The sequence below is a fragment of the Papaver somniferum genome, chromosome 3 (genome assembly GCF_003573695.1).
Source record: "Papaver somniferum cultivar HN1 chromosome 3, ASM357369v1, whole genome shotgun sequence".
Classification (NCBI taxonomy): Eukaryota; Viridiplantae; Streptophyta; class Magnoliopsida; order Ranunculales; family Papaveraceae; genus Papaver; species Papaver somniferum.
The window spans coordinates 17,043,642-17,054,048 of NC_039360.1; the positions used below are offsets into that span (position 1 = coordinate 17,043,642).

General features: G+C 35.7%; 1 protein-coding gene and 1 long non-coding RNA gene across 2 annotated transcripts; both read right to left on the bottom strand.

Moving 5' to 3' along the window:
- Nucleotides 1–1,691: 1,691 nt before the first annotated feature.
- On the bottom strand, nt 1,692–3,205 carry LOC113360963 (basic 7S globulin 2-like). The gene has a single exon (XM_026604374.1). The coding sequence runs from the start codon at nt 3,175–3,177 to the stop codon at nt 1,867–1,869; it is 1,311 nt and encodes a 436-aa protein (XP_026460159.1). The 5' UTR covers nt 3,178–3,205; the 3' UTR covers nt 1,692–1,866.
- Nucleotides 3,206–4,700: 1,495 nt separating this feature from the next.
- On the bottom strand, nt 4,701–7,209 carry LOC113355408. The gene is made up of 2 exons (XR_003362436.1): nt 7,070–7,209; nt 4,701–5,244 (listed from the first exon to the last, which is right to left on the bottom strand). It is a non-coding gene; the product is annotated as an uncharacterized LOC113355408 (long non-coding RNA).
- Nucleotides 7,210–10,407: the final 3,198 nt, after the last annotated feature.

A 10,407-nucleotide genomic window follows, 5' to 3' on the forward strand; every position in this document is an offset into this window, starting at 1 on the left:
CATAATATCCATCACAGATTCAGGCAGTCTTGTTTGCCTGCCTACACTTCCACAATATCCATCACAGGTTCAGGCAGTCTTGCATAACTTCAATAACAGTACTGAATTTCTTCTTTCCTACAGCAATAAACCATTTTCATAGGCAAATTGTCGAACTTACAAAAAAATCCTTCGTTAATTTTTTCTTAAAGGAAGTACCAATTGAGATAAAACAAATGTATAATTTAGAATCTTGTCAGTGTTGTGCGATTTTTGGACCTTAGTATCAAGAGCTAGAAAGACAGCCGAGCCGGTATTGTCTTCGACTTTACAGCAGAGTAAGAAACTTCGTTGTAAAAAGGACCGGATGGAAACGTCAATAAAAGTATGAGTGCAGGGAATTTACCTTGAGATGGGCAACTCAACATTTGTTTCACATTTACTGCAACCAAAACTACCATTGTCACCAACAACTTGTTTGCTACACCGAAGGCAGGCAATATAGCTCCAACCTTTTTCGAACAGTAGAATGCCACTTGATCACCTTAGCCGCATGCATGTTCAATGTTAAACATTATTTGGGAAATCCAGAAAGAGTCTTTATTTTTCAGGGATAAATGGGATACACATGGGTGTCACACTAACCTGGTTATCTGGATCTCATTTGGCAGATAGAAGCTGGGAGATGGATTTCCAATTCTCAGCATCGAAAATAGGTAAGAACGCTATACCTTTCTTAACAAATACTGTAATATGTAGTGGGAGTCTTTCATATGGGTACCTGATAAGAACATCAATTAAGGTTAATTAAAGCAAAGAAAGATATAAGCATGGTGTCGGTTGGTTAATGAATAAGAATCTTAGTTACGGAGCAAAACTAAATACCTTTAACAGAAATTATGATATTTTCAGAAATAGTAAACACATCAATTATGATGCCTTTTTAGGAGAACCCTAGCCGAAAACTAATAGTGAAGAAGAGATCATTATGATTTCTTCACTTCCAATCATGATGCATGGTGTCGGTTGGTTAATCAAGAAGAAACCCTAGACTAATAGTGACGAAGAGAGAAGGAGAACGGAAAGAGGACTTTTTAGGATTTTTTTTCTCTTTTTTTTTTTGGTTTTTGTTCCGTGATAAATAAACAAATTTCTTTATTTTGTGAAAAAAAAGTCTTATTTTTCTCTCTTTCGATGAAAAGTGAAACAGAACAATTCTGTGAGTGGGTGAGGATTACCGTTCAAAGTGAATCTTTATGAGCTTAGGATTTTAAATGAGTTAGATATCAGAGAGGAAAGCAGATAACCATCGAAAAAAATTGGTAGACAAAGCTTAATAAAACAGCGTGCATTTGATAACAGACACAGAATCAACTGCTCAACATATAACATAACTGGGTAGCACTGACGCGCTTAAATGGTGATGTACCTACATAATAGTGACATCACATGCATATGTCACAGACTAATTCAATATAAATACACTGTATATGCCTGACTTTTTGTGTATGTATTATTTCATTAGTTTATCTTTTGTGTCTGTGTTACTGTGTCCGCGTCGGTGCTACTGCCGCCCAGTTGGGAACAGTTTGCATAGTTTAGTTTCCGGAAATGAGTGTATCGAAGAAAAGAATCATAAACTTTTTTTTTTGTTGGGATACTCGCATGTAAACATGGAGCTTCTTTTGCGAAACTGAAAACAACACGGAAGCTGCGCAAATAATGGGAAAAATGGATTCAATTGTCAACTGCTTCTACCGGTAATGGTGTCGACCACGGGTTTCGAGCCTGAAAATGAAGCAGTAATTATTTGCTAATCAAGTGAACCCCTAATCTTTGTTTTGGAATAGTACTATCTAACTGTAAGCCACTACTGACCACCTAAAGTTAGCCTTCAATCAGGGTTAAGCAACTTGTTATGCCAAGAAGTGATGATTTAAACCCAAGAGTTGATTTTGCAAGATTGAACTCCAACAGATTTTCCTCCATCTGATACCCACCGATAACAATGGCTGAATCCATTTTCTTCTTACCTCCATCAACGAATGCCAAACAGTAAACATCATCATTAACTCTCACCATGGAATTTGATCCGAACAGGCTCCATTTTACATCTGCTTTGTGCATGACCAGATCGACTTGCGGCACCATAGGTCCGAGGCGGTTGAGCCAGATATTCTGATCACTAAAACAAACGCCAAACGGTGCTGCCGGAGCCACCTGAGTAATATTATTCATACCTTTAGCCTTCTCAATGAAAACGCGCGTGAAGGTTTTGTAAATTGATGTGTGCATGATAGTATACGGAATCACCGTGCTAATCTTCGTCCATCCAAACAATTTGCTATCAATTGGAACCTGTTTCCTGTCAATAGTAATCGCTGTTACTTGAATGTTATACTCTGCTGGGTCATTGGGATTGATTTTCAGAGGCGTATAGGTAAGTTGCTTTGAGATTTCATTTCCTAGTGGCATGTTGTAAGGTCCACCGCCAAAAACCACGGCGCCTCTAGAATCTGAAGATGTTACTGATGGTAAACACATAGCGAATATGCGTGGGATGCGAAAGGCGGATGCAAATTGTGAAGGTAATGAAAGTTCACTGCGGCCAAAACTGGTTATCCCTTTAACACCCTTAGCAAGTCCTTTTAAGAGAGACGTTGAACCACAGCCGAATGCAAACCTTTGAACCTTTGCACTTGGACCTGCTTTAGACCCATTTATAAATAATTGTACAGATACGACATCAGAAGAGAGATCACCTGAACCATATACAGATTTTGATTGATTCGGAGATACATCGTTGTGAGGGGTAACAACACAGAACCATTGCCCTCTATATCCAGCTCGCTTACCCTTAATACATGTTCCAGGGCCGTACTTCGGTTTGAGCTTCTTGCAGAGGTTTGAGAAGCAATTGATTGAACGGTTGGTTGATGAAATGTAGCCTTTCTCGCAGTCAACCCATAAAAGTTCAGCACCGATGTGAAGAACTAGGCTTTTGGAGACTAGAGGAGTTCCTTGCTTGATTTGTGTCAGATACTGTAGAGTGGATGCATCTTTTGTTATGGGAAGGATGATCCTTTTAGGCCGGGATGTAGAACTAGCTTGTGCATTACAGAGTGAAATGAAGCAGAATAGAAGGAGAATAGTACTGAGAAACAGTGAGGGTGTTTGAATAAGAACAGAAGAAGCCATGGATTACTACTGATTTAGATGGATAGAAGAAAAATCTAGTCTGTGGATGAAATGCAGTTAGATCTCTTTGGTATTTATAATCATAATAGATTGTTAGCTGCTTAATCTTGACTGAATTCTATATTGTTTCCCGTCAACCAACGGTGAATAAATATGATTTTACCTATTTCCCATCCCTCTTTTCCTATTTCCTATCCCTACACAATTTGTAAAGTCATTCTACTTTTCAATTTTCATTTTTCCTATTTACCACCTATAATAGTCAAACAACTTTAGTTTCCATTAAACAAAATGATATTAATCTTTAATTTCCATTAAACAATACCATTAAAAAACTTAACCGGGTTAATCAAAAACTCGTGTTGTTGGTATTAATTTAAGATACAATCGGTTGGTGAGAAACTGAAATTGTAAGTTCCTTATTTCTTCTTCCATTAAACCTAGGATCAAACATTACCTTGATCAAGCACAAACATTAACCAAACAATTCAAATGAAATATCAAACAGGTTCCACATAGAGTCTAATAATCATCTTCTATGTAAGTTACGGGTGGCAGATAGTTGGTTATCTTTTTTTCTAAACCACCACCAGTTGTCAACAACTGGACAACTGCGAACCATCCATAGTCGTTCATGATTGAACGACGAGATCATGTGAAAGCTTCAAAAAAAAAATAAGAAATGTGCGGTCCTACGAAACCAAACAAGTTCATGTAAATATAAATTTTTATATAGAATGATACATTTAAGAAGTTAAGAATTAGGTGTCTTTTTCTCTTTTGGGGTTTTGATTTTTCTTAACAATCCCTAGTTTGTTTTGGAGCCATCTTTAAAATTAAGAATTACAATAAAAAAAATTAAAGCGTAGATGATTGGATTTTGATATTCCTTAATCCTTTTAGAGCCATCTTTTGATACAAAATTAAGAATTACAATAAAACATTAAGAGAAGAAGATAGAGTTTTGATTTTCCTTGAATAATTCTTTTTCTTTATTTTTTTTCCTTGGTGCATTTCTTGATACAAAATTCAGAATTACACGAAAAAATGAAAGAGAAGATGATCGAAGGTGGTGGTTGTGTAGAGGTCATAGAGAAGAACAGGTGGTGCCGGTGGATGGAGATGGAGAAAAAAAGTGATTTGAAACTTTTAGTGTTTGATTGTTTGGGTAGTTTTAGTTTACGGGGTGTGTAAACAAAAGTCAAGAGATAGGATTTAGGATTTCTAAAATTTCAACGGATGGTACATAGGATAATTGGGGCTAGAATTTTTTAGGGATGGGAATTAGGAAATGTGGGGATGGGAAATAGATGAAACCATAAATATAATATCACAATTCTATTTATCTTCTGTGAACCTCTTGAGGTTTGTGCAGGGAAGGGATCTGGTAATATTATAACCTGCTGCACATGGAGCTTCTGTATTGTAATTGAAGTTGGAAGAAAGTAAACTGTCAAACAGAATTGGACATTAAGTGAACCCAGTCCTTAATTTTGGAACATCAAAAGCATATACCAACATATCCCAAAAACGACGCATCAGTTTTTTAACAGAGGTTTCCATAAACACAATACATCAATTTTTTCAAATTCAAAAAGCGCCATCTTTGGACGGAAGCATCCAATCTGTTCCAAAAATCCAATATTACTAGCTATCTTTTCCGCAACAAAAGATGCCCAGCCAAATAACTTGGCCAACAGTCAGAATATTGATGTATTTCTCTATACCAATTTCCATTATGGTTATTAGATAAAAAAAAAAAGCAAGACTAATGCAATATCCAAAAGCAATGGCGACGCTAAATTTATCAGAATAACAGTGATTCTTCATCGGAACTTGTTTTACTGGCTCTGTTAGAACATACTGCCTAAGAGATTCTCACTTTCTTACTTCATCTTTGCCTCTGTAAACAGTACATGTTTGTTTACGCGAGGATCGTACTTCCGGAACTCGAGCTTTTCTACCATCTTTCGTGGGTTCTTTCGCTTCACGTAAAAGAATCCAGTCCCAGCAGCCGAGACTAGCCTGATGAAAACTGAACCACCCTTCGCCTTACCCATGAATAAACTGATTTCAACCAACAACAACGACAAAAGTAAGTACAGTAGATGAATTTGCTTGAACATAGAAACACAAATTTCAGTTGCATAAGAAGAAGATGACAAAGATGTATGAAAAGATGAAGGATTTAACAGCAGCTTTAAAGAGTATCCACAAAGTTGTTCCCACAGCTTCTTCTCAGCTGTTGTTTCATAAATTTCGAAAAAAGGGAACTAGATAATTAAACTCTGCTCCTTATCAAGTTGCTCTCAAGTTGTACAGGTTTGGCACTTAACTTCAAGTACCAGTTCCTAATAATTATCAGAGGTTTGCACAGTGGTAGCTAGGGAAGCCACCTAAAGGGTATAGAGTCGGTCGTGTAGTGCGTTGGTTTCTGCAATGCTGCAAATGTTTCAGAATATCTTGAACATTCTTCATAAGAAATGGCTTTCAAGTATCTAGGAGTCTTAACACACTTCCCAACAATGATTCATTACTAATCAACAACCAAACTTGAGGTTAATTACAAGTAGTTTTTAGACGGAGACATAGCGACTGCATCATCAACACAAATTTCCCATGGCATCCAAAGTCTATGAATATTAAGAGAATTAGAAATATAAGTGTAAGGCTCAGCTTTTTTCTCTCATGCCAAGTGCAATAATACCACATCCTTCTTAGGACCATTAACACAATATGATATATTCAGCAACCTTATGACCTTCACAAATAGATTTCATCCAAATCTCAGCACTAAGGTGCATGTTTATCAATACAAAATCTTTTGATTGGAATACAAATACAAGTTATACAAGAAGTATAATGCATATCTAGAATCTATTGACTAATTCGTACACCTATCCGTTCTTAACCTTGGAACGTGTTTCACAAATACAAATTACACAAGAAAAAATATATGGATATCAAAATGGCAGTTAAACTAAAATCGGCTCTGCTCCTGATGAAGTTTAGAAAACTAAAACGAAAGAATACCCCTGCATCAACCTTCCCTGTCGTTTAAATGGGCAACTCAAACTACCAACATAGATGGAACAAACTCCACTTTTACCAGGGATCTAAAGATCAGAGCAAGAGACGGTTAATCCGAAACTGAGCAAGCAGCCTGATCCAGGGAAGTCTGCAAGGAAGAAGAAGATGGGAACCCTTAGGTGTTCCGAGGAGTCTAAGATTATCACAAGTGAAGGGAGCCAGCCAAACAGGAAGTATAGCTCTTGACTCTGGAGGAGGCTCTGCTCTGGGTTAAGTCTTTGTTATCTCAAAAAGTGGAGCTGGAAGGGACCGATCATAAGGAAGAAATCTCTTCTATGAACAACAAAAACTCCAGCATTTATTGAGACCATTTCTTTTAGTAATTATTCTTCTTTTCAAAAATATGAAGAAAAAAACAAACATCAAAGAAATCCCACTTTTCTAATGCTACCACATCTTAAAACTCACAGATCACTGATATCCACCATTATATAGCTGTTAGACTATGCAAATCTAATTCCATAGTATCGCAGTCCTATCTATTAAAGGTTTCATGGTCAATGAGGAGGTCATTAAGATTCTTCTCTCTGAGCTAAATTTAGAGTGATTCAATATGAGTGAGGCATTTCCACAAACACCTGAATCAAACTTTAATTAACCACATCAACAACACTTAATTCATCGCAATCAAGTCCGTTTTCTTACAAAATACAAACCCTAGAAATCAATCAATCTTAACAAATAGTAGTAACAAATACCAGCAATTTCCACTAACAAAAGCAGCACCAAAATTCTACGATTCACTTCAAAGGTGCATTCATCGATAGTTTAGAATAGTAAAGAGGAACCCAAAAGATCTTACCTTTATAACTTCGTTCGTCGATGTGGAAAATCTTATCTTAAACCCCCAGTAATAAAATCAGATTATCAGAGTGAATCAGAGCGACTATTTTTCTAAATGCACGAACAATTCTTGAAAAGACTAAGATGCCCCATGTTGCTAGACGACTATTTTACCCTTTCGACTTCCGAGCACTTAAGTGTCGGTCCTCCGGCTTAGATGTGTAGGGATGGGGCTTGGGTTGGTTGGTCGGTTTAGAAGGCTTGGCCAAGGCAGATCTGAGGTAGAATCCTTTGTCCAGATTTCCCGTGGAATCCGTGGAGGTGCTGCCCAAGTCTTGTCTAAGTTATGTTCTTCGAGTTTTCCGGGTTCCTCAGGTTGACCCATGTTAATACTTTACAACACAAAGACAGTTGCAGGAGTTCAGTTAACTATCCACCAACGATGTTTTCATTTTTACTTTTTTTTTGTACAGTATCACTCAACCCAGTATATTCTATGTTAGTTTTTTAAAGAAATATTATCAAAACATCCAGATAAACAAACTCTTTGGCATTTTTATTCATTCAAATTAATAAGGGAGACATGATATTTCGTATGATAACAAAAAATGCATACTAATTACTAATAAAGGAGCCACAATATTTCATAATTGAAAATAAACAACTAAAAACTAAGCAAATGCCAAATTGAAGGCTTGTTCTTAGCTCAGATCTTCATGATAAATTTTACTAATTATAAGATTTAATTACTATATTTAGCTTAATTTCCAAATAACTTATGATTATTGACAATAATATAATTTTTTTCATATTGAATTAATAATGAGATAGATATGATTTATATTTTCACTAGGAAAAATTAGGCTAAGGCCCAACCCATGGATAACCCATAATACGAGGCCCTTAATTAAAAGAAATTTAAATCTAGGCCCCGTGTTATTAAAGGACATTCATACCCTTTTATATATTGTCAAGCCCATAATTAAATAAAATTTAAATTTAGGCCCAAAATTATGAAAATATAGTGCGAATGTGTAAACAGAAGTTACACATCCATATGACATGTGTATCCGGAAATTACACATCCATATGACATGTGTAATGCAAAGTTACACTTGTATATATATGTGTGGACTCACATATGTATGACAAGAAACAATTACACATGTGTATCTAGAAGTTACACATGTGTGAGGCATGTGTATCTAAAAGTTACACATCCATATGCATGTGTAACTTTTTATTACACATGATAAACGTATGTGTATCTACAAGTTACACATCCATATGCATCAATTATACATCAAAACTACATATACGAAAAATACAGGTATTACTTTAATTTTCATTTACAATAATTCGTCTGTTTATCAATTAGATCAATCTGCACAAAGATTAAGCATGCAACAACAAATACCTTGAAGCATACCGCATTTTTTTCAAAAATAACCAAATAATTAACATACTTCTTTGCCAATGCGCTCCCTGTTAATCTTAAATACAATAGCAGCTCATGGTGAAGACTACTACAAAAGCGTTGTTTATCAATGCCCATGGTGAAGACTACTACAACCTTCTCCAACATAGCAGCTTCTTCTGCGTACATGAGTTTCCTGGCTCTGGCATCCTTCAAACTCTTTCTCATACTTCTCCTATATTGCCGCATGAAAAAGAAATGTAGGAAGTTAATAGTCAAATTGAGATGCAAAACCAGCAAGTCAAATAAATTGTAAAGCCTTATACATTAAACAACATATCTACCTTCAAAATTCTATTTTCCTCAGAAAATACATGAGCATCTAACTCAAACTGCTTTCGTTCAGCTGCGTGAAGGGCATCCAAGAAATCAAGAACCAACTTTCCATCCTTGGATATGAACGCATCCTTCAACTCATCACTCGTGCTTAGTAACACCTTCAGTTTGTAAAACAGACAACATAGATACGGACATTATACAACTTGTTAAACTCTTTGGTTACAAGTTTACACAACATAAATACAATTAAAGAGACCATGGTAAAAGCTAATTATCTATACCTCTTTTGCTTCAGAAAAAGGCACGGATACATCAGTAACCTTCTCATTGGAAGAATTTGTTGGACTACCCTCATCTTTCTGGAGAGAATATTCAGCAAGAAGTGCATTGGACGATTTAGAAGCATTAACTACAGGAGCCTGAAAGAAAACAATATAACAAAATCGTGAATCCAAAGTCAAGTAAAATGAACTTGCAGAACAATATGAAAAAGTTGAGCATTCCTAATATATTGATATAAGCTGATATAGTAAATATAAAATCCATATAGATGTGTATGCTGCAGTTACACATCCATGTATTTTTCAATATGCATGTGTAATATGCAGTTACACATACAATATGCATGTGTAATCAGCAGTTACACATCCATATAGATGTGTATGCTGCAGTTACACATCCATGTCTTTTTCAACTTCAAATCCCTAAAGACACTTAGGTTTAAATATAAACAGTATGGGAAACTATTCCATCCTTGACAAGGTGGTTAAATCCGTGACTGCAGTTAACTTAGAAAGATGAGGTCAATTCATGAACTATCGCATCCTTGACATGGTGGTTAAACAATAAGGACTTTAAACAGATGTAAACGGGAAAATGATTTAAGTGAACAAACTATTCCAGACCTATATCCTCACCTACATTCCCAAGGAAGATGATTGAGAGCAGTATTAAGGAATAAAAAATAAAAAATATTAGGTTTCATACCTAAGTGATTGGCATTACAATCAATATAGGTGAAGTTAAATCTTCAAGTCCAAACTCTTTTTGCATAGAAGAAATTCCATTTATTCTCATCCTCGACCTAAAACTCGCATAGTTCTAGTTTTGCTTACTTCCAATGCCAAATTCCAAAATTCAGACTACTTCAGTTCAAGTTCAGCTTACCTGCGTTGAGGAAACAACTTGCATGTCAACAAAAAAGATGTTACTTAGATACTCAAAAATTAAAGCACTTAACTATGTTACTTAGATACTCAAAATCGAATACTTCTAATCTATAAAAATATTATATGTGATAGCATATTCACAACATTATCAATACATCCACTCACCAACAAACATCTATGGATGCAATTTCAGCACCATTAGCGTGTCAACAATCTTCTTCACTTGGTCCTCAGTTACATTATGAAATTCCACAATTACTCAATTATGAATTCCACCTCCTACTCCTCATTTCAACATTTCAGCGTCAACTCCAATTCCAGGGAGACCATCCTACAAAAATACCACAAAAATAAGCAGTCAACTTTATTGAGTTATTGGCAACCTTAAGAGTAACAAAAAACAATAAGATTTTATGAGATTAAAAAGAACAA

Coding starts and splice junctions, on each gene's coding strand:
- LOC113360963 (XM_026604374.1), bottom strand. CDS start 3,177: ATGGCTTCTTCTGTTCTTATTCAAACACCCTCACTGTTTCTCAGTACT.